The sequence below is a fragment of the Panthera pardus genome, unplaced genomic scaffold (genome assembly GCF_024362965.1).
Source record: "Panthera pardus isolate Hobbes unplaced genomic scaffold, ASM2436296v1 HiC_scaffold_3, whole genome shotgun sequence".
Taxonomy (NCBI): Eukaryota; Metazoa; Chordata; class Mammalia; order Carnivora; family Felidae; genus Panthera; species Panthera pardus.
The window spans coordinates 13028108-13052044 of NW_026526876.1; the positions used below are offsets into that span (position 1 = coordinate 13028108).

Genomic DNA, 23937 nt, shown 5'->3' on the forward strand with positions numbered 1-23937 from the left:
CTCACCTGTTTGTTTGAAATCGTTCATGTTCAAACTCTGGAGGAAAGAATCAGGAAATCAGAATGGGCAGGCACTTCTGCACAGCAGTCCCGAAAGCTACATGCAGAGGAGAGCCCTTTCTAACCTGGGAGTTAACGTCTCTGGCCCGGGGTTCTATCCCCAGCCAGACTATCAACCATGAAGAATAAAGACACTATCAACCATTCAAGGTCTCCACAAGTCCACCTCTCCTGCACTCTTTCTCAGGAGCCTACAGACAGGATGTGCTTCCTATCAACACAAAGGATCAACCCAAGGGAGAAGACACGGGATCCAGGAAGCAGACTTTCGATACAGGAGAGAGGGAAAGGCGACCTCGGGATGACGGGGAGGCAAGCATGGGGGCAGAGCAGACAGCAAAACTCTCACTTTCCACAAAGGAAAGTCAGCAGACAACACCCAAAACTGGGAGTAAGACGTAGGTGGAGGGAACACAAGTAGCAACAGAGTAATGTTATTTGGGATCAAGGAGGTAAACACCAAAATACTCAGCTAAGAAAAGGTCCCAGTGCTGCTCCTGGACAGAGATGGGAGGGACAGCCGTCTGACAGTGTCCCACTGAGACATGGGCTTGCTGCCCTCCCCTCAAGTCTGGACAGGTGAAGCAGGACATGGGAGGTGCCTCACCAACCACCCTCCTGGGGAGGCCTCCGAAGTGAGACCACACGGAGAAGACAGCTCGGCCGTGCCCTTGGGGACATGAGGTGGACCCTCCAGTCCAGCTCAATACCACCAGGGCCCCACCAGTGGGGCCTGCCATACCCTCGGAGGCAGGCCCGCACTCCTGAACCACCATCATGAGAGGTAATAAAATGGCAGTTCTTTATGCCTCCAAGTTTTGGGGTGCCTCGCCACCCAGCCATAGGTAAGAGGAACAGCAATGAATTACTGTTTCATGATGACATCTATAGAACTATTTTTTATAGAACTTTAAGTTTTATGGATGTCTAATTTGGACAAAAATAACTAAAAACTTTTTTTTTTTTTTAAAGAACCCAATACAAAGGTAAAGCCAAGTAAAATCTTAAGCCTTAAAATAAAATTAAAACAAAAAACCACAGCATCAGGCCTGGCAAGCCCGACCCCAACCATGGTGCCAGACGTGCCATGCGTGACCCCGGCTGGCACCACCTCCCTTTTCTGTCCCCAAACCAACACCTCGTTCCCGCCTCACTAACAGCCACAGACTGAGCAGCAAGCAACCTAAGCAGGGAGGGAGACACAGACTCTGCGTTAATTATCAGAACGGGGGCAGCGAGAGGAGCAGAGCCACGTCCCAGCAGCAGCCCTGCAGCGAGCCCGGAGCCCGGTGCCCGTCCCGGCAGCAGCCCTGCAGCGAGCCCAGAGCCTGGTGCCCGTCCAGGGCATGCGGCGACAGGCCCCTGTGGTGAGGCGGCCGAGGTCCCCCCGCCCCCCGCCCAACGGGGAGGGCAGCAGGCTGACTCCCAGGCACAAGGGAGAGAGAACGGCAACAGGAGAAAAAGCTCGCTCAGACCTTTGGGGGCAAGGATCCTGCGAGCATGGCCTCCTCGGGGAGACATACTTATGACTAACTCTCAGGGTCTGCCTGCTGCTACTACATACACCCGGGCACGGAAGAAGGTCCCCCACACGGTGTCTTTGTTACACCATCACACACTGGTCAGAGCCCCACCGACACGCCACCAGTGTCTATCCTGACTGCGAACACATAGAACCCTGCAGCCCAGGAGCGTCCGGGCAGCACAAAAAGGGCACTCTCAAGACCGAAGCAGGGAGCTTCCAAGAGGCTCAGAAGTGGCGCTCAGAGTGCCAGCCCATTGGTGACGCTGCTCCTAAGCAGCTAGGTGGGTGCAAACACATGAATCGTAGCTGCGGGCGGGAGGAATATCAGGTGCATCTCTACGCCCCGAGGGCTCGACTCCTACACTTAAACCCCTCCCACTGGGACAGCCGGCTCCAGTTTCAGCCAGCGAGCGAGCGTGAGAACAGGTCCTGCTCTCGGGCACCGTCAGCCACGGCTCCTGACCCGACCGCTCCCAGCACTGCCTGGCTCCGGTAAGTACCCATTTCTTCTCAAATTCAACTTTCCTTTCAAAACTACTCTCAGAACGCATCTTGAACTAACCATCTGGCTCAGGGAACCACCTGCCCGGTGCCGGCTCTGCCTTGCTCTATTCTCTGCGGATTACTCAGGACCCAGCAGGTGCATCGCTGGAAAGGAGACCATAATTACAAAACTTTTAATAACGCTTACACTTTATTCTAAGAATACAAACAAGTTTATTTAGAAATTAAGACCTCATTTCTACATAAAATTTAAACTAAAACTCAAATGTATGTAGTAAGTGCTTCTTTGTTCCTCACCTTAAAAATAAACTACAATAAATTTCAACATTAAAACATCATATATATACAAATGTAAACATACACATATACATGTTTAGAAAACTGCTGAACTTACAGTTTAACTTTAAGACCTTTTCAAGTTTAAAATAAGTACTGTTTTGACATATGCTTACCAAAGCTGAAAGAACAAAAGTTAACCAAAGAGGATCCCTAAATATACAAAAAGGAGTTTTTTCCCCCTTATAAAGTTTCTCATAAACCAGCTATGAGAACAATTACTGACCAAATGGCCAGGTCTGACCAAAGTCAGACTTCATGTAAGCAAAGTCTGTCTACATTTATGATCTTTATTTTGCATTAACAAACTCCTTCCAAAGCTTTAACCTGGTATTTTTAAGGATAAAGAAGGCGGGCACGTTGAGGGGACCGGCTCTGGTGACAGGTTGTCCAGCGTTAAAGCTGTGTACGTTACTGGTAAGGGCAGACGTCTGTGAAGTCAGGATCTCTGGCTGAAACTCAAAACAGCCCTGGTTGGTTTTCCAGATCATTCTTCCTGACTACATTCTAGAAAACTGTCTCTCTCCCAGGTCATGGTTAACCTGAAGTTTATCCTTCATTTTAAAGAACCAAGAGACTGGGAGGGAGTGGCGGTTAATCACTGGAAAAGCTCAATTGGAGTAAAACTCACAAATCTCGTTCTTGCGACACCCCAGTGGGTAGGCGACAATGGCGTGTCCTTGGGTTATGCAATAACGCCACATCACAATATTGTAATTATAGCATGCCCTTCAAAACGCTCTACCTAACGAGGCTCCCTGCCAGACAGCCGGACAGCACCCAAGGGACCATTACAGCATTATTTCAGTTCATAGGTTAACATGCGCGACAAGCATAGTTACCCAGCCCATCACAGCAATGTCCTATAAAGCTGAGCTATAATTACCTCTCCTGTGTCCTATCAAAGTTCAAAAAAAAATCTTTTTCTCTTGTCTCTTTTTTGGATTTCTAACTCCTTAGAAACTCCTCAAACATGCCAGCCACTCACCATCATCCTAACAACTAGCAAGGACATTAACTGTCCACACTTAGGAACCTATGGAGAGACGGGGCACTGGCAATTTAGTACTTCAAAAACAAGCAAACAAAACCCTGTGGCCAACCGAAACCACAGGCTGCTCAAAGTGCTGTGTGGGCAGCTCGGCCCAGACGCCCAGCGGGCCTGCGAGCAGGGGCCCTGCGGGAGGAGAGATGCGGAGGCCAGAGCCAGCTTGCGGCACCTTCCAGGCTAAGAAGTACATCAGCTAGACACAAGCAGATGTTTAAAATACTTGAGGTTACAAAAGGGACATTTTTAAAGGGGAAAACCTCTCAATGTTCACGCCGGGCCCCTTGTGTGGCTTTATGTCACCACCCCCATGGTCTCTCCCCCTCAGTGTGGACACTGTGTGCAGGGGCCGCATGGTCAAGAGGATTCGGAGAGGGAGGTGGCAGAGGACAGACGACATCTAAGTGACAGCCACTCTGACCCTGACCGGAGGCAAGGTGCGTGAGGAGGCAGCTCCCGGCACTTCCTGCTGGTCGAGAGTAAACAGCATTGTGACACATAGACCTTTCAGGACCAGGCTAACATCTGGGCTTCAAAAGGTGCTAACACTGCAGCTAAGGAAAATCAAATCCAAGGGGTCTTGCATTATGAGCAGCTCCCCAGCTATGAGTTAACTGAGAAAGGCACAAGCCATCCCCAGGGAAAGCCTATGGGAAACACCCCTCAGCACAATCAGAAAAACCTCACCTCCCAATGCAAATCCAAACTTACTACTAACAGTTAAAGTTCTGGATTGTGTTGTTTTGGCAACAATACCCTTTTTCGGAATATTTAACACCAGCAGCTGCTGGCAGCACCAAGCCCAGCGGATAGAAACTGGCCTGGCAGAGACGGTCACAAACGGTGTCCCTACAGAGGGCAAGACCAATGAGGTCCCGGGCAGTCAGGTGGAGTCGCTGCACCTTGGTGCACCTCACCCGGCCAGAACTCTCAGACCGACCTCATTCTACAGGCTGTCCCCTTCGAAAGCTTTCAATAGCCTCAGTTTTAACCCACTTATTTCTCTGACGTTACCGCGTTTTTATGGCCAAGTGAATACGCCCGTCTCCGTCAGCCTAGGAGGCAGCTGTGTGCCCTTGTTTTAATTAGCAAATTGTGCAACACTGAGAGGTCAGTTTACCCAAAGTGAGGGACACAACTGCACCTGTGACATCCCAGGTTTCCGTTCCCACAGGCCAGCCCCGGAACACCCTCACTTCCCGGGGCACCAGCATGATCCCCGGAGAACCTGGTTACTGTCCTTGTACGCTAACTGAACAAAGAACAAAAATTCAGACCAGAACTTTAGACATGACATCACTTGACGGAAAAAAGTACATACTAATTAATATTAACATAAAAGGAATTATTACCTAAATTATTCTTCTGGGTAACACTAGGATAACTGAAATATAACTTGCCTCTTATAAACGTTTGATAACCTTTAACACAGATTTATCTATAGGTTTGCCTGAAAGTATGAGCAGCGTTAAATAACACTGCTTCTGAAACTAACACATCGTTATATAGTGCATCTGAATCATTCTCTTAAATCCTGAGGGAATTTTTCCTTCATATGAGCTCCCGGGTTCTGGATGCCAGGGGGCTGTATGTGTGTCCACTCTGGACATCACTAGACTCTGGGCTCACACTTGATAAAGTTTTGCAACTGTCATCATTTTGATCATGATGCTTCCAGCTAGTGATGAAATCACTTTTCGGATCTTTGCCATAACACATCCTATACAATCATGGGAACCTGACTTGCAGAGGTTCTCACGCCTTCAGAACCAGGGAGCACGGGGAGACGTGCCGGCACACGCCCGCTGACTTATCTAGCTGGCCCGGGTTGGCTGGAATCGCTTCCTGACGGGCGGCAAGGAAATTGTGCTTTTATAGCCCAGAGCGTACCTTCCCCCCAAGGTATGGACTGAACTCATAAAGAGTTACTTCACGTTTTTCCCTTTAATAAGAGGGAAAGTTAGAAAGACATAAAGCTATGCTTACATGTTTAACAGGCTCGGCTCCTGCAGCCGCACCGTGGAAGGGGAGGTCGGGGGCAGGGTGAGCCAGTGAATGCCCTGGAGGGCCCTGGGACCTCCCTCTCCCCGGTCACGGTCATGGGGCAGCCAAAAATCTCGTTTCTCACCCAAAATACACGTGCCTCGCCACTCTTGCTCTGCAGAAACTCCTCACAAGAGAAGGGCCACAGGCATCGGCAGAAACCACTTCTTAGTAAATACACAGCTTTGAAAGCACTGAATGATGACAAAGCAGGTTAACAGAGGCAGTTTCGGGGCGGGGGGGGGGGGGGAGGGGGTGCTTCTTTGTGTTTTTAAGGAATAGGAATAAATGAGTAGCGAAACCAGTTTGCGGAGAATAAAATCAGAGCAAGCTTTCTCAGAAATGTACAGTATCCAAGTGAAAACCCAACTACACCTGCCTCCGCGATCCTGACACTGCCGATTACCTCATCACAGTGTGTGGGACGGCAAGGAAAGGCATTGCAGAGAAACTACATTTTATTTTGTGAAAACAAGTCTCTTCAATTTCCCATATGTATTTCTCTACTTTTAAAAGGCTGCTTTCCAGCTGAATGTTCTCGCCACCCCAATGTCTAGAAAGGGATGCTTTATCCACGAAATCTCACAAGGCTTAGGACCGACCTTAGCTGCTCATTAGCAAAACTGCCCCTGAAAACAGTTTTCTCAAATCATTTCCTTCCTTTTTAACTTTATTTTGAAGCTGTCTGAAAACATTTAGAAGCTGCAGGTCTTATGTGAAACAGCGGGCCCTGACCCCTCCCGCTGCCCTCCAGCCTCCCCACCCACACGCTTGCTCCTAGACACAGTCACACCATGGGCTGGTCTGGGGCACCTTGCTGCACCACTGGGGCCATGCAAGATGCCCCCAGACCTCGTGTCTTTGTCCTCAGTTTCGGGTTCTGAGGCCGAGAGGGCCCCAGGGGTGTGGGGAGCAGCCTGTGAAGGAAGGCGGGCTGAGGCCTCTGGGTAAGCCTGGGAGAGCAAGGGTCAGGGAGAGGAGGGCACTCAGGGAAGGTACGGAAAGCCAGGGACACCTGCAGCCCCCGCCAGGGCCTAAGGCAGGTGACGGCCCCCACTGGCCACCGTATCCATGCCCATCACATGCCAAAGACTTTGCCAAGAATGGGCCAAGGCCCACTTCCTAAAGGGTAAAGGCTGGGATGGTGTGCTACCACAATCCTCTCACATAGGCACCGCCATTTGGAGGTAAGGCCAGGAAAGGCAGGCAAGCGCCCTGGGCTGGAAGTATTCTCAGCTGTCCACACAGCAGGCAGGGACGGGGCAAGAACTTACTCCACGCTGCTCACGAGGTGGGCGGTGATAACAGGGCAGTGAAGGAGAACATTCGGTCACTCACACAGCTCAGAAACTCACCTTGATGGCATCTTAGAACCATCTGAGTCAGCATAAAGACAGCATTTACATTTGTATGTGAGACAGCATAAATGCTACTCACCAATAAAGCAGACTTGTTCATTTGATTTTGGAAGCAGTAGAGTGGGACTGCATATTTAAATATTCTTCTTTCCTTCCTTCCTTCCTAAGTTCCACACATAGAACACTACATGATTAAACAGGACAGAACAGCCAAGGAGCCACACACAGGCCAGGCCCCTGTGGTCTCGGTCAGCGCACCACAGATGCCATGAATGTGGATGGGGGAGGGGGGTCCCAACGGTCACTTGGCCTCGGTCTACAACCTCCTTGGCATCCAAGGCCTCAGGTCACAGGACAAAGATTCCCAAAACTCACAGAATTACAGGTGTTCTCAGAGCCGACACTAACACACCGCACTCTTGGCCCCAGGCCAGCTCTTTCAGGTTAGACTTGAGCAAACAGGAACAGCGTGGGGGGCTGGCGGCCAGGTTACAAGTAGTGGGCAGCTGGTGCTCATCTCGTCCTCACACTGACGAGGGTGGTGACCCCTCCATACCTTCAGGTAACCTACTGTGAGGCTAAGGCTCTGCTCCTCCGTTGCAGCCCCCACCCCAATGAGCGAGACCTCCCCCATCAGACCCACAGCACATGGAGGAGGCTGCAAATAGAAGCACCTGGAAAGAAAGCCAAGGAGAAACAGCAGCAGCCGCCAGATCATAATCGCACAGGAGCCGGCAGCGACCGGACCAGCGAGGGGACCAGCACCCACACCACAAGAAGGAACATGAGTCTTCTCAAAGAGCGAAAACCAAAAAAGCCGCATTACATCCCGAGACCTCCAGGAAAACCCTTCAAGTATAAGTGTTTCCAGTGCCCTTTCACTTGCAATGAAAAGTCACACCTTTTCAACCACATGAAGTATGGTCTCTGCAAAAACTCCATCACTTTAGTGTCAGAGCAGGACCGCGTCCCCAAGTGCCCCAAATCCAACTCTCTGGACCCCAAGCAGACAAATCAGCCAGACACGGCAGCAAAACCCACCTCTGCCAAGCCTGTTGTCAATGGGCTCCCACACTTTGACACCAAGCTTCAGCAAAGCCTCGCCAAGGACGATGCCAAGGAAAACGTGGAACTGCACACACGTGGGCCCCACAGGTGCCCAGGACAGAAGTCTGCTCTCCACGAGGAAGCAGCACCCCTGAGTCCAGCTCCGGAAGCCACCAGGGGCACCCAGCCCGTTCTGGAAGGCATTGTGCGGCCTTCAGCCTTTGTCCCAGTGGGAGAGCACAGACTCAAAGGGCCAGAGCACGCTGAGGCTCCTGAACTGCTGGCCCTGCCCAGCCCCACGGCCAAAGCCACCTCCTTCCACACCAAGTCTGCGTTCCATGCTCCTGGCTATCCGTGGAAAGCTGGCACGCCTTTCCTCCCGCCAGAGTTCCCACACAAAATCCCGTCTACAAAGGGGTTTAGTGCCATTTCCCCTTACGTGCACCCCGCAATCCCAGAGTACCAGCCACACTTTTACACAGAGCACGGACTGGCCACCATCTACTCACCCTACCTACTTGCTGGGAACTCACCTGAGTGTGATGCCCCCCTGCTGTCCGTCTACGGGGCCCAAGACCAGAGGCACTTGCTGCCTCCCCCAGGGCCGGTCCCCAAGCACTTGAACCCCCCCTCGGCATATGACCATTACAGGTTCTTCCAGCAGTATCACTCCAACCTGCCAATTCCTTATGGATTTTACAGACCAGAGTCTGCATTCTCCTCCTACGGGCTCAGACTCCCACCTGTCACGGGCATTTCCAGAGATCACAGCTCTCACCTACTGGAAGAAACCGCCCTGCTCTACCCGGCCCTGAGTCCGTCCAAGTCAAGTCCTTCCAACACCCACAGAAAAAACACAGAGTTTGAGAAGGGGAGCCCAACTCCCGAGACTAAAGACCCCTCCCAAGATGGGCAGAGGGACACAGAGGGAACCAAAATGAGCCCTCGCGCGGGCAGCGCAGCCACAGGCTCCCCCGGAAGGCCAAGTCCCACCAACTTCACGCAGACAAGTCAGCCGTGTGCCGGGCTGTGCGGCCTCTCGGACAAGCCAGCTGCCAGCACCCTGGGAAGGCTCCATCAGCCTGAACACAGTCCCACAGCCTTCAAGCCTGTCAAGAAAAGCACAGAGCACCCAAATTCCCAGGCTCTGGAAAACAGAGAAGAGTCCCCAAAAAGGTAAGAAAATTTCATTTCGAGATCTCCAAAACATATCTCTGATTGTGCTCCATTAGCCAAGCTCACGCTTGCTCAAAATGCTTTTTAGACAGTAGCTTTTTTAAGCAAGGGTCCTATTAAGGCCTCTCTTTACCTCTTTCAGCCTTGATGCCATGAACGGCGATGCTCCAGGCGAGACCAGAAGCGCATCTCACGACCCAGAGGCCACACCTTCCAGCCCAGAAGATGGCTCCAGGACAGCCCCGCTGAACCTCTCCAAGAAACCAGAGGCCAGACCAGCCACTCACAGCCCCGTGTACAAGGACTTTGCAGAGGTGCAGGACATGCCTCTCAACCTCTCGGTGAAGGACCCCTGTAACGCCCTGACTCCGAGACCTCCCTTCCACAGCCCACCGCAAGAGGCAGAACCTGCCAGCACTGCTGCTCAAAACACTGACACGGAAACTTCCAAAGATGGGCCAGAACACGCCCAGACGAACCAAAGCAGCCCTGACGCCGTGGAGGCGCCACCAACAACACCCGCTGTGAAGGCCCAGGACGCGAGAGCGCTGGACAGCAGTGATGAGCAGAAGCAGACAGCGGCCGTGGCCCTCTGCCAGCTGGCGGCCTACAGCCCAGGGAACGTCCGGATGGGCGATGGGGAGCCCACGGCCCCGGAGTCCGCCTGCCCACAAGACGCACCCACCCTCAGCGCCACGGAAAACCCGGAGGCTCAGTGTGACCTCAGACCCAGAGGGCAAAAGAGGACAAGCCCCAGGGATGCAGGGAAGTCCCAGCAAGGAACAAAGAAGACGAAGCCGAGTGACACAGCCAGAGTATTCACCCTCCGTAAGAGAACACGGGTGTCTTAGTGCCGCTCTCGCCGGATGCAGACACACCTTCCAAAGTAGGTTACGACAGCAGCAACTCTTGACTGGCACCGCAGCTTTCCCTGGTCAGTTTTTACAATACAGCTTCCTGCTTCTCAGGAAGGAAGGGGGAGTGGGGAGGGGGAGACAGAGAGGAAGGAAGGAAGGAAGGAAGGAAGGAAGGAAGGAAGGAAGGAAGGAAGGAAGGACGGGGAGAGGGGGAGAGAGAAAGGAAGAAGGGAGGGAGGGAGGGGGGAGAGAGAGGGGGAGAGAGAGAGAAGGAAGGAAGAAAGGAGAAAAGAAAGAAGCTGCAATTCAGGTTTTGAAAATATCGAGCAAGAATATTCAAAGGTGCTTCTACTTTTGGTTGTAAAAATATTTAAATGACTCATACTCAAGACTGATGAGTTCAACAGTGACTTTCATTTTTGTAAAATGTCAAATGGAATGCACAAATGAAAAGACAGCTTTTAAGTGTAATCCATCTTACAGGAAAACTATTAAAAATACTCTTCTTATAAATATCTTAGCACTAGAATAAACTGCTTTTAACTGTTTTGCTATCAAATCTACGGTGTGTTTTGAAGTAAATACCAATTACTGGGAAAAAATGCCATGAAAAAAACATTTCCGGTTCTGTCATTAAAGTGCTGTATGTAAAAATTATGTGATTTGTTATGAGTGAAGATACACAAACATCAAGACGCTATTTATACAAATAATTTATTTCCAGTAGGAAAATGTATTGCTGGTGAAGCTATTGCTAACGTACTCTACTTCTGTATGATGTTACAGTGAACTTCCTGACTCGTTCAGCCTCCTTTTCCATTTTCCAAAATGATGTACATATTGCTAATTTTCCAATAAACTCATAGGTGACTTTAAGAATACATACTCTGTGTCATGCTTCAATCTGCCATAATAAACTCAATGCAAAAGGGAATGAGCTGAGGCGGCTGTTAAACGGAAAAAAGAGCGCCTGCCTGCTGTGAGCGTGTGAGCGCACCTGTGCGTGCTGTGAGACTGGTGGCCACTGAGTCCGGGCACGCACACCCCCCTGGGGCTCCCCAGACCTCAGGCTCCCTGAGCCTCGGCTCCTCTGACTGCCGCCTGAGGAAAGGCCGTCTGCCCCCGCGGGCCCCACCCCACGGGCCTTCACAGGACCCCCTCCTCCCGCTTTTCAAGAGGGCCCCTGTCCTCCGACACACCTCCTGGGGTATCAACAAAGGGCCGCCGCACATGGCAGTGCGGTGCTGACGTGTGCCCTCAGACGACCACATGCCGTGAACCCAAAACGCACGCTGTTGGGACTCGAGGCCGAGCACACATGCACTCCGCTCACCAGCGAGCCAGGGCTCTCTCGCCTCCAGATACCAGAACGTTTTGGCAAAGAGCAAAACAGGGTGCCCCTGCTTTCCAGCAAGTCAACAGCCTGCAGGAAGCAAAACCATACGTCAGAATGTGTTCCAGACTCAGGACCCAGAGCCCAGCACCCTACAGACAAGCTCTCGCCTCTCGCTTTACACACAGAACGCAGACCTCGCATATCAAGGGCCCAAAGATTCTGAGAACACCATGTTTTACAGCTCACCCAAAAGTGTCAGGCTTCACCTTAAGTGATAAGAGGAACCAGGGACAGTTAAGACTGTCCAGTCCTCCTGGGACAGTGCGGGGTGGGCACAGATGCAGGCCTCAGGGCTCTCAGGGAGGGCAGAGGCCCTCACCACCTGCAGATTTTGCCGTGGAACTGCGTGCATCTGCAGCATGACGACTGACCCCTCCTACCGCAATCCCCCCCTAAGGTCACATGCGACAGACACGGCGACCCCAGCAGGCCCTTCGTATCTGTCTCTAAAAGCACAATGCGGTCCTAGATCTTTGTAACAAGAAAATGGTCTTCCTGATGTTTTGACTATGCCACCTGCCTATAGTCACCTGTGACCCAGCCTCAGAGCTGTAAGGGTTTAACCTTTATATATAAAAAGCAATAAACCCCAAAAAAGTTAAATATAAAATTATCTCCCTGTGGCCCATCAATTTTACTCCTAGGTATACACCTAAAAGAAGTAAAAACAAGGACTCAAACGGGTTAAGTGTGCACCAATGTTCATAGAAACTTTGTTCACAACACTCAAAAAATGAAAGCAAGGGGCGCCTGAGTGGCTCGTGGGTTAAGTGTTTGACTGTTGATTTCGGCTCAGGTCATCATACCACAATCCGCGACATCAAGGTGGGCTCTGCGTTGACAGCACAGAGCCTGCTTGGGATTCTCTCTCCCGCTCTCTCTCTGCCCACCACCACCCCTCCCCCCGCATGCACTCTATCTCAAAACACAAAAACATTTTTTAAAAAAAGATGAAAGGACACAAGCCTGCACTGACAGGGGAGCAGGTAAATAAGATGTGGAAAACCACACAGCAGAGTGTCATTCAGCCATAAAAAGGGATGAAACTCTGCCACCTGCTACCACATGGACTAACCTTGAAGACATTATGCTCAGTGAAATGAGCCTGACAGAAAAGCACAAATCTTACACGAGTGCACATAGATGAAACACTGACAACAGGCAGGTTCACAGAGGCAGACAGAGGAGTGGTTACCAGGGGCTGCAGGGGATAGGAGAGGGGAGTCTAGCGGGGAAACAGTCTCAGTTCAGGCTGGTGAAAAGTTTTCAGCAATAGTGACAATGGTTGTACAAACTAAATACCACCAAATTACACACTTAAAAACAGCATAGCAAATGTTTATATTACGTATATTCTATAATTTTTTTTTAAATAATATACCAAAACCATTGAATCAGGTATTTGATAGGAAAACTGTATGGTTAGGTGAACTATATCTCAACAAAGCTGAAAAAAGATTCTAAAGGGGTCCTTGAACTCACAGCAAAGAGGGAACAAAATGCTGACCACAACCTTCCTGAAGTCTTATCGGGGGCCCGTGCAGTCTGCCCCCATCACCAGCTCCAGTCTTCAGCACGACACAACACTCCATGGGGCAGGAAGACACGGTAGGCGTGAAATGAAGCACACACACACTCATCAAGGAGAAAAGCATTTTAATTCAGTAGCACAGAACAATTACTTCACATGCGAAGTCAAAGATATCTCGTCACGGTATTCACTTTTCTCACAAAACTGGAACATCCAACAGTGCAAAATGTACAAAAGGTTAAAAATCAGTAAGGACTTGGGGCGCCTGGGTGACTCAGTCAGGTGAGTGTCGACTTTGGCTCAGGTCCTGATCTCCCTGTTTGTGGGTTCAAGCCCCAAATCAGACTTGCTGCTGTCAGCAAAGAGCTTGGAGCCTGCTTCAGACCTTCTGTCCCCCTCTCTCCTTGTCCCTCCCCCACTCCTGCTCGTGCTCTCTCTCAAAAATAAATAAAACTTAAAAAAAAAAAAAATCAGTAAGGACTTGGTCCTCCAAACAGGAAGGTGCCAGGACTGTGTCAGGAGCACCAGAGAGTGTAACTCCACCCAGGTCCCAGCCGCTCCCCTGGGAACTGAGGTACACACCACAGGCCTGTGGGGAGCAGGACCTCAGGAGAGGTCAGCACTCTGCAACGGAAGAGCTGCGGTAACAGCCAGGCCCCATCCGCCACGAGCTGCACCCCAGGCCCCAAGGTGCCTCTGCCAGGGAGAGAGTGTGGCAGCGATACCAGCATGGCCCCTTCTGGGGACACGGGACCGCCTGCCTCTACGGCTGACTTTGGCTCGAGGACCCCAGCCCCACCCCACCCCCACAGCCCTCGGGGTCAGACAGGAGTTCCGCCAGCCTTCTTGCTTTCTCTCACGGGCATCTCCCCAATAGAATCTCTACACGTTTTATACTGTCTTGACATCTGTTTCCACTCAGAAGACCCAGTCAAATGCTAGTTTTCGGATGACATCACAAATCAGTCCCTCCACCACAACAACAACCATTAAGCCAGCAAAAACTGACAGACTCAACTTGTTCAGAACTCAAACATCTCATCAGAAATTTGCAGAAATCAGGAGGGTATGTTGTGAAGAAAGAGTCTACAAAATTTCAGCATTTAAGGAAATCTGTTAGGTCACTGGCTATCTGCAGACATTACAGAACCAAGACTTCAGTGACCAGACACAACAAGGAACACAGTTGTTGCAAACGGGGGGGGGGGGGGGGGGGGGGGGTCAACAAATGGACAACAATCACCTTCAACAAGCAACAGCTGCAAACCCCTGGGGATGGGGGAGAACCTGATTTCCAGAGTTACCATATTACAGTATTATAGTTTTCAAAATGTCCAGTTTCAAAGAAAAAAAAAAAAAAAAGCACAAAGCATACAAAGAAACAGAAATGAAAAGCCTGTTCAAAGGAAAAAAGAAAAGCAGAGAAATCGTCATCCCTGAGGAAGCCCAGACACTGTACTAAAACCAGACAAAGACGTTAAACAGATTCCTCAGATATGCTCAAAGAGCTAAAGGAAACCAAGAGAACAATATCGAAAAAAATATGGAATGTCAAAAAAGAGATAGAAACTGTAAAAAGAGACCATATAAAAATTCTGAAACTGAAAAAACACCATCACTGAAATGAAAACTTCAGTCGAGCTGTACAGTAACAGATCTGAACACGTGTAAGCAAGAATCCATGAACTTGAAGACAGGGCAGGCAACTGGCATCATCCAGTCTGAGGAGCAAGAGAAAAAGAAGAAAAATGAACAAGTGTTGGGCCTGGTGCCTGTGGAGCCTACGCCTCGACAAGACCTCTGTCTGCCAGGCCTGGCACCATCCTTCCCAGGCAGGAGACAGCACAGCTCCCTCAGGCCCCGCCAGGCACGGCAAGGGCCCACAGGAGGGTTCAGCACACGTTGTGGGGGGCCGCCAGGCTAGAGGCGACCGGCCAGTCAAGTAAAGACCACACGGGACATCTTCTCTATTTTAAGCAACAGCGAGACACTCCTCACTCGTAACGCCAACGCTCATAGTCTCTCACTCCAGCGGCTAGTGACCAGTGGGCACCACAACATTGTAAAATATGATGGGCACGCACACGCCAGCCACTCTCGGGCACGAAAAGCAGAGAAAAGGCTCTACTGGAGTCGAAACTACCCAGGGAGGGATTTCACCTTGTCTGTGGCACACTCGCACACAGAAGACTGGTGAGCTGAAATCAACCAAAATGCAGGGCTTTGGCGCAAATGACACCAACCAGAAAGTGAAAACAACCATGGGATGGGGGAAAATACCACAGGTCCTCTATCTGGTGAAAGGCTCCCAGAATACATAAAGAACTCATGGTAACAACAAAAAGCCTGATTTTTCAAATGAGCAAAGGATTTGAACAGACATTTCTCCAACAAAGATATCCACAGTCGGCATTAATTAAGCCGGCTCAGCGTCATTAATGAGTCACGGAAACACAAATGTGAGCCACAATGAGATACCACTCCACATCCACTAAGACAAAACCAAGCGTTTGGGAGGGTGTGGAGAAACTGGAACCTTCATGCTGGTGGAAATATAAAATGGTACTACCATTTTAGAAAAAAACTTTTCCTCAAAAAGTTAAAAATGGAGTTACCAGAAGACCCAGCAATCCCACTCCTATATGCATACCCAAGAGAACTAGAATCTTATGTCCACACAAAAACTTGTACACGGGGCGCCTGGGTGCCTCAGTCAGTTAAGCGTCCGACTCTTGATTCCGGCTCAGGTCATGATCTCAGTCATGAGAGGAAGCCCCAGGTCAGGTCCTGCACTGAACATGCAGCCTGCTTGCAATTCTCTCTCTCTACCCCTCTCCCCACCTCATTCGTTCATTCTCTCTCTCTCTCTCTCTCTCTCAAATAAAATTTAAAAGGGGGTGCCTGGGTGGCTCAGTTGGTTAAATTGGCTCAGGTCATGATCTCCTGGTTCGTGAGTTTGAGCCCCACATGGGGCTCTGTGCTGACAGCTCAGAGCCTGGAGCCTGCTTCAGATTCTATGTCTCCCTCTCTCTCTGCCCCTCCCCTCCTCACGCTCTATCTCTCTCTCACAAATAAACATAAAAAAAATTAACTGGGGCGCCTGGGTGGCGCAGTCGGTTAAGCGTCCGACTTCAGCCAGGTCACGATCTTACGGTCCGTGAGTTCGAGCCCCGCGTCAGGCTCTGGGCTGATGGCTCGGAGCCTGGAGCCTGTTTCCGATTCTGTGCCTCCCTCTCTCTCTGCCCCTCCCCCGTTCATGCTCTGTCTCTCTCTGTCCCAAAAAATAAATTAAAAAAAAATAAAAAACGTTAAAAAAAATTAACTTAAGGGGCGCCTGGGTGGCTCAGTCGGTTGGGCAATCGACTTCGGCTCAGGTCACGATCTCGCAGTTTGTGAGTTCAAGCCCCGCGTCCGGCTCTGTGCTGACAGCTCAGAGCCTGGAGCCTGCTTCAGATTCTGTGTCTCTCCCCTCTGTCTAACCCTCCCCTGCTCACGCTCTGTGTCTCTCTGTCTTTCAATAATAAATAAACATAAAAAAAAAATTTTTTTTTAAATTAACTTAAAAAAAAAAACCTGCACACAAATGTTCACAGCAGCATTATTCATACTAGCCAAGAGGTAAAAAATCCAAATGTCCATCAGCTGATGACTGGATAAACAGTGTGGTGTATCCACAATGGAATATTATTCATCCATAAAAAAAGAACAAAGATGGGGCGCCTGGGTGGCTCAGTCGGTTGGCCGTCTGACTTCGGCTCAGGTCATGATCTCACAGCTCGTGAGTTCGAGCCCCGCATCGGGCTCTGTGCTGACAGCTCAGAGCCTGGAACCTGCTTCGGATTCTGTGTCTCCCTCTCTCTCTGCCCCTAACCCACTCACGTTCTGTCTCTGTCTCTCTCAAGAGTAAACATTAAAAAAAAAAAAAAAAAGTTTTTTAAAAACAGAAAAAAAAAAAAGAACAGAGACTACATGCTACACGTAACAACACGGTTGATCTCACGGTCGTGAGAGTGAGCCCCACGTCAGACTCTATGCTGAATGTGGGCCTGCTTGGGATTCTCTCTCTCTCTCTCTCTCTCTCTCTCTCTCTCTCTCTCTCTGTCTCTCTCTGTCTCTCTCTCCCTCTGCCCCTCTCCCCCACTCATGCTCTTGCTCTGTCTCAAAATAAAATTTAAAAAACGTTTTTGCACACAAATGTTCACAGCAGCATTTTCCGTAATAGCCAAAATGTGACAAACCCAAATGTCCATCAACTGATGAATGTGGTATATTCACACGACGGAATATTATTCGGCCATAAAAAGGAACAGAGTTACATGCTACAACATGGATGAACCTTGAAAACATCACTCTAAGTGAAAGAAGTCAGGCACAAGACCGCGATCATAGGTTCCATTTATGAAAAATGACCAGAAAAGGCAAATTTAAAGAAACAGAAAGCAGATTACTGGTTGCCTGGGGTGGGTGTGTTGAGGGGAAATGGGGAGTGACTGCCCCTGAGTACAGGGGTTTCCTTTGGGGGCAGCATAAATGTTCTGAAATTAGATGATGATGACGGTCGCACAGCTCTGTAAAATATACTATAAACCACTGAACTGTACCCTCTACGTGGGTGAACTTCATGGTACATAAATTATATCTCAATAAAGCTCCCAAAAATAAATAGTAAGAGTAAATAGAATTCTGAGGGTCTAAGAGCCCTCCTCCCGCTTCACGATGCCAAACGCAAAGCCATCACTTCTGACATCCCACAGCTCAGGTGCCGCGGAGTAAGATGCAGGGTCCCAGCCATCTGTGCACAGACATCTTTATTCTGGATGGAAGTCAACCCCCCAGTGCACAGAGCACCTATGGTGAACACCCCAGGATGTGACCTTCTCCCTCCTTTGCAGGCATCCTTCCCTTCTGCCCAGAGGCACCACCAGCCACACCCAGAGATGATTCCCACCAACCAGACAGGGCCGCACTTGCACGCGTCCAGACCCGACAGCTGGGACACACTCGCTTAGAGTTCGGCGGTCCTCTCTGCGTCTGCTGCACTGTGCCCCTGTCCCCCTGCACAGGCTCACTGCCAAGTTTCCTCCAGCCCTCCGCCCCCACCCCTTGCTGGTGTGAGCCTGATTCCTAGGGGACCATGATGCACTCCAGGTGATAAACAGAGGCAGTACACAACTTCTCAACAGGGAACAGCACCCCCACAGGGGTGAAAACCAGTTCTGAGGGACAAGAAGATCTCAGACATCACAATGGTTCCTGGCCCTCCAAATCCAGACACCAACATTGTATCTGTGGTACCAACATTTTGCAGCAGGGAGGAGGGGAGTCAGAAAATCAGAACGGTCGATACAAGAAGGCAGGCTGAGAGAAACAGGCCTAGTCCGCTCTGTCCTGCAAACAATGTTGTCAGCGAGGGCAGAGGCCCGGTGTGCTCGCGCTCACAGCCGGAGACGCGGAGTGACACGAAGCACCCAACGAGCTACACGCAGCACTGAGAGCGCGGAGCAAGCGAGCGCGGAACTCACCGTCTTCCAGCCGTGAAGGGAGCAACAGGCCTCTTCTGCCCAGTTCTGCCAACGCCAGACAGCCACCGTGCCAGGCACCGTCCGTCTCCTGAAAGCTGACACACACACAAGACCTGAGACCGGACTGCCCGCGTCCGCTCATCCCCCGACGTGCACACACTGCAGGTGTCCACGCTGTGCCTGGGAGCCTCGCTGAGACCCACCAGTGAGTTGTAACTTTTTATTTTTTTAACAGTTACTATTTTTGAGAACAGAGTGCATGCAAGCAGGTAAAAGGCAGAGACAGAGGGGGAGAGGGGAAGGGAGGGAGGGAGGGAGGGAGGGGGAGGGGGGAGAGACAGAGAGACAGAGAGAGAACACCCCAAGCAGGCTCCACACTGTCAGCACACAGCCCGACATGCTGCTCAATCCCACAAACCGCGAGATCATGACCTAAGCCGAAGTCAAGAGTCAGACACTTAACCGACTGAGCCACCAGGCGCCCTCCACCCCTCACACCGTTAGTGAGTTTTTAAAGCATCTGCTGGCTAAAGAAATAAAATTGTGAAGCACCTGGGTGGCCCAGTTGGTTAAGCATCTGACTTCCGCTCAGGTCACAATTTCAGGGCTCATGAGTTTGAGCCCCGCGTCAGGGTCTCTGCTGTTAACTCAGAACCTGGAACCTGCTTTGGGTTCTGTGTCTCCCTCTCTCTCTGCCCCTTCCCCATTTGTGCTTTATCTCTCTTCCTCCCTCAAAAATAGATAAACATTAAAAATAAAAAAGAAACTCCTGCAACTTAATGGTAGGTAAGTGCTGTGCTCAGTACTTTTCTTCAGATCTCCCGATGACAAGGAGAGGTCCTGAGGGCCCCACATGGGACCACAGAGAAAGCAGTCTGCAGATATGCGTCAGCAGGACGCCCAGGCTCTACACACCATTCCTGCCACGGCCGCGTGTGCCAGCTGACTACACAGCCAAGGACTCAGCCTGTTCAAGTCACCAAAACCCCGGTAACTTGAAGCGTTCACAGAAAGAGGTGGGGAGATCTCCCTTCCTGGCTCAGAGTAGAGATTAAAAAATTAGAATGGAAAGTCTTCTAGAGAATTGTTTCACACTATTTGAAACACAGGCTTTTAATACATGATTATGCCAATGAACCAACAGGTAAAATTTTATATCTAATAAAATTGTCCCTGAAGTGGTCTGGAAGCCCTCTTGTTTAAGGTACACCTCTGACATTAGGACCAGTGAGAGGGGTTTCTTAGACTCACAAGGGCTGTCCTGAGAGCTTCTACATTTGGCTGCCAACATAAACAGTGAAATACGCTTCCCCAAAAAGCAAGAGACTTTGCAGGGCTCTTTCCTACCCTAAACACAACAGTTTGATGTTGGAATGTTCAGGAAAACCAACTAGATTGCATGCCTCACAAGCAACAAGCACAAGAACATTCAGACAGGAGAGAGCGAGTCTCATGCGTTCACTCAGCAGGTCCCTCCCTCATGTCAGGGCCTGTGGAGGCAGACTCACCAAGTCCCCTTGAACCTCACCATCAACCAGCACCAACTTACAATTCCAATTACAAATTTTTAAGTTCCAAATGTTTTTAAAAATTTCTTTAATGTTTCATTTTATTTTTGAGAGAGACAGAGACAGAGCGTGAGTGGAGGAGGGGCAGAAAGAGAGGGAGACACAGAATCTGAAGCAGGCTCCAGGCTCCGAGCTATCATCACAGAGTCTGACGCAGGGCAGGGCTCGAACTCACCAACTGTGAGATCATGACCTGAGCTGAAGTCAGATGCTCAACCGACTGAGCCACCCAGGTGCCCCAAGTTCCAGATGTTTTATTAAATACCTGTCCCAAAGATTTTACGACCATTTCAAATTTTAATATTGGCACTTTTGTGTACTTCAGAATTTTAACTAGAAAGAGATGCTTTGGGGCAGTGGGTGGCGCCTGTCTGTGGAGTCCTGCCCCGAGGTAACGCCGCCAGGGCCAGGGAGGGGAGGTGCACAGGTACCAAAGGACACCTGCACATCCAGGGGACAAGACACGGAGAAGGGGACGATGGCCATGTTGCTCACACTGGTCCTATGGGGCTCAATGTAAAGCCACCTGGGGACGTGTGTGGCTTCGTGCTACATAACCTGGCCTAGAAACAGAGCAGGGAGAGGAGAGGCGTATGCTCACAGTTAATGACATTAATGTCCTGTTCTGACCCTTTCAGAAAAAGCTGGCAGCTCACCGTATGTCACTGTATGTCCCACAAAACAAGGGACAAGATCCCAGCTATGCCAGGTGACCAGCCAGTCCTGTGGCCCCCACCCCACACACATCTTCCACCCAACAAGCTCCTGCCTCTCAGGGTCTTCAAGCATTCTGGGCTGGGGGGGACCCCTCTGTGAGCCAGGCTCTGCAGTCAGGTAATTTCATGCCTCTGCACACGGGCCCTTTCCCTCAACGGCCTGCTTGCGGCTCCAGGCTGCCAGCTCTGGGAATCAAGAGCAGTGAGACAGTTTCCACCCTGCACGACCTCACTACAGAACTCAGAGGAGCTTACTGCAATGACAAGACAACGGCAAAGAAGTGTCTGGGGATTAAACCAATGAAGATGACTAAAGGAGACCACGGGTCCAGGCCAGAAGGCCAGATGTCTGGCCAAGAGGAAATGTATGCCAGGAGTGTGGTCAAGATGCACTAGGGTGAAGGGCCCCAGGCTTCCAGGCAGAGACACAGTGGCCCGGAGGAGTGAGGGAGGCTCAGGAACACTGGAGCAGCCACCGCCAGGAAAAGCCAGCACCAGGGACGCCACCGGCAGGGGCAGGAGGGGACTGGTGCAAAGGGAAGGAAGGAGGCTGGGCAAGGAAGAGCCCGAGGGAGGGCTGGGTAAAGAGACAGCATTACCCCCAGAGGGCAGGTGCAGAAATGCGCTAAGAAGGAAATAGAGAAAAAGACTTGAGATAGACCTGCTGTGCCCTGGGCAAAGGGGCCAGGGAGGAAAGGCTCCAGAGCTCTGGCTCAAAGTGCTGCCCTCTCCGGAGAGCAGGAGGCTCCCCCGTGGTCACACAAGAGCCACCTCTCAGAGCCGCCCTGGACCAGCGACATCCAGCGTCATCAGCATACCCAACACCACACCCCCAGAAAAGAAACCCAAGAGGACACCCTAAAACAAGCCAGCAGAAGGGTACCTGGGTGGATCAGTCGGTTAAGCGGCCGACTTCAGCTCAGGTCACGATCTCACAGTTGGTGAGTTTGAGCCCCGCGTCGGGCCCTGTGCTGACAGCTCGGAACCTGAAGCCTGCTTCAGACTCTGTCTCCCTCTCTCTCTGACCCCCCCCTGCTCATAAGCGTGTGCGCTGTCTCTCAAGAATAAACATTAACTTTTTTTTAATAAATAAAAAGTAAATAAAAATAAATAAACAAGCCAGCAGAATCATCACATGGACAGGGAGCACTTTCTTTTCCCTAACTCGGGCGTTTCAGAGTGACAGTAAGGAGTGCACGTTTTCCGCTAGGCAGACAACGGTGAAATGTTTCCACTGGAAGACACACTGGCCAGACACACAGCATTGTTCTGCAAAAGGTGACCCACATGTGACATCTTGTTCCCCTGCACTCCTCCAATTGTGGCTGAGCAGGCTCGAGACAAGCTCCAGAAGAAGGCTGCTCCGGGGGGAGGGCACGTCCTGCAGATGCTCACAGAGCACCCTCGGCAGTTAGTGTGCATAGCTGAGCCCAGGAGGGTAGACAGACCCTCTCCTACACCCACAGCAACAGCCCCAGAAGATCAGCAGCCGGCTAACGAGGGCAGGAGTGAGGCTGGGCCCAACCAACACCCTTCGTAGAAGCACCTGCTTCTGAAACCCCCAGAGAGGTTTCCACGAGCAAAGTTAACAGTCCTCTGGGACTGTGCACCTAACAGTGCACCCTTGGTGCCAGAGTCTCTGCTCTGCCCCCTGGCCTGCAGGCCCCAGGCCCAGACCCCAAGGACCTGCCATTTGTGCATCCCAGCCCACACCTGCACCACGGGCTACCTAGACACAACATGACCATTACCACATGTGGCTATTTAAATTCAAATCCAGTAAAATTAGGGGTGTCTGGGTGCCTCAGTCGGTTGGGTGTCCAATGTCGGCTCAGGTCATGATCTCACAGTTCGTGGGTTCGAGCCCCATGTCGGGCTCTGTGCTGACAGCTCAGAGTCTGGAGCCTGCTTCAGATTCTGTGTCTCCCTCTCTCTCTGCCCCTCCCCTGCTCACACTCTCTCTCTCTCAAAAATAAATAAACGTTAAAAAAAATTCTGTTCTAAAAAGAAAGATAACAGAAATAACTAGAGTTCTCGAATTTAACTTCAAAAAAAAGAAAAAAAGGCTGCGGAGGCTCTGACAAACAGCTCAATTGAAAGAAAATGTAAAAGGATAGAAGAAAAGCCACTGCTTTCAACCAGAAACACGTCTCCCTTTGATCTTCTCACATACCTGAAACAATCCAACACGGACCCAACCACATCATCCGCCAGCTCTTTGGGGAGCCTCGCAGCCATCCTACCAATTCTGAAAGAGAGAAGCAGCACTCTGTCAGCATCACGGGCCCGTCGTGAGGGGGCCCGAGCCACCAGGACCTGTCCCCGGCAATTTGCCCTCCCCCCAGAGAGCAGGAAAGACAGGTAGACCCAGGGCAAGCCTCACACACACTCCGCTCTACACAAGGCCACCTGCCTGGTAGGGAGCCCCATCCTAGTGACATAAACAGACAGACACAGGCATCTCCTGAGGGAGGGAGACAAAGGGGTGGGAGTGCCCACGGGACAGCCCCATGCTACCAATGGTCAATGGCACCCCTGTCGGCCTGACCCCTCCAGGCCACCTCCCCGCATGGCAGGCTGCCACACATCCACACCAGACACCCCCTGACATGGATCAGCATCCCTCCGGGCCCGGCCCACCCCACCCCACCCACACATGACTTGGGGCTCAGAGGCTGCCTGCTGCTGAAGCGAACACCTCCCCCATGAGGGCACCTCTCTGTACGCCGTTCCTCAGGCAAACAGAGGACCAACACCAGTCTCCCTCTCAGGGGCTCTGGGATTAGATAAGGCCGTGCCGGCCTCCGCTCGCTATACAGTGACCGCGCCTGCCTGTGAAAGGGACAGGTACTGTGCTGCTGAGGACACAGAACTGAAAGAAAAGGAACCTCTGAAAGGCAAGAAAGGCAAGCAGATATGCTCATAACTCCGCCCACTCTAGCCAGACAGGCAAGGAAATGAAGCCCCCTCATTCCCCAGTAATTACCTTTAAAATGAGAACATAAAACAATAAATGTAAATGAGAAAAACTGTTCCACCTTATAAAAATCTCGAAGCTGTTCCCAGCTTTCAACTGCACAAGACGCGCTGAATGACAGGATGTCCCCCCTGCGGAGGGACAGCAGGCACCTACCCTTTGGCTGCAGACCACCGCACAATCGTGTCCTGGTCCTTCAGCCCGATCAGCAGCTGCTCTGCAAGAACACGGGAAAGCCAGGTCTGAGCTCTACGCGCTCGCCCGAGTGCTGGGG

At 51.0% G+C, this 23937-nt stretch overlaps 2 protein-coding genes across 4 annotated transcripts in view; one reads left to right on the forward strand and one right to left on the reverse strand.

Annotated features, from left to right (window-relative positions):
* Window positions 1–23937, reverse strand: part of TBCD (tubulin folding cofactor D) — a 158748-nt gene that overhangs the window by 97066 nt on the left and 37745 nt on the right. For all 3 annotated transcript variants that reach the window (XM_053892421.1, XM_053892420.1, XM_019465800.2), the window contains 3 exons: window positions 23820–23880; window positions 22860–22934; window positions 18403–18497 (listed from right to left, as the gene is read on the reverse strand). In XM_053892421.1, coding sequence (XP_053748396.1) covers window positions 18403–18497; window positions 22860–22934; window positions 23820–23880 — 231 coding nt within the window. The remainder of the gene's footprint in view (window positions 1–18402; window positions 18498–22859; window positions 22935–23819; window positions 23881–23937) is intronic.
* ZNF750 (zinc finger protein 750) lies at window positions 1946–10094 on the forward strand. The gene is made up of 3 exons (XM_019465802.2): window positions 1946–2076; window positions 7477–9096; window positions 9239–10094. Exons 2-3 carry the CDS (start codon window positions 7658–7660, stop codon window positions 9945–9947), a joined length of 2148 nt encoding a protein of 715 aa, XP_019321347.2. The 5' UTR covers window positions 1946–2076; window positions 7477–7657; the 3' UTR covers window positions 9948–10094.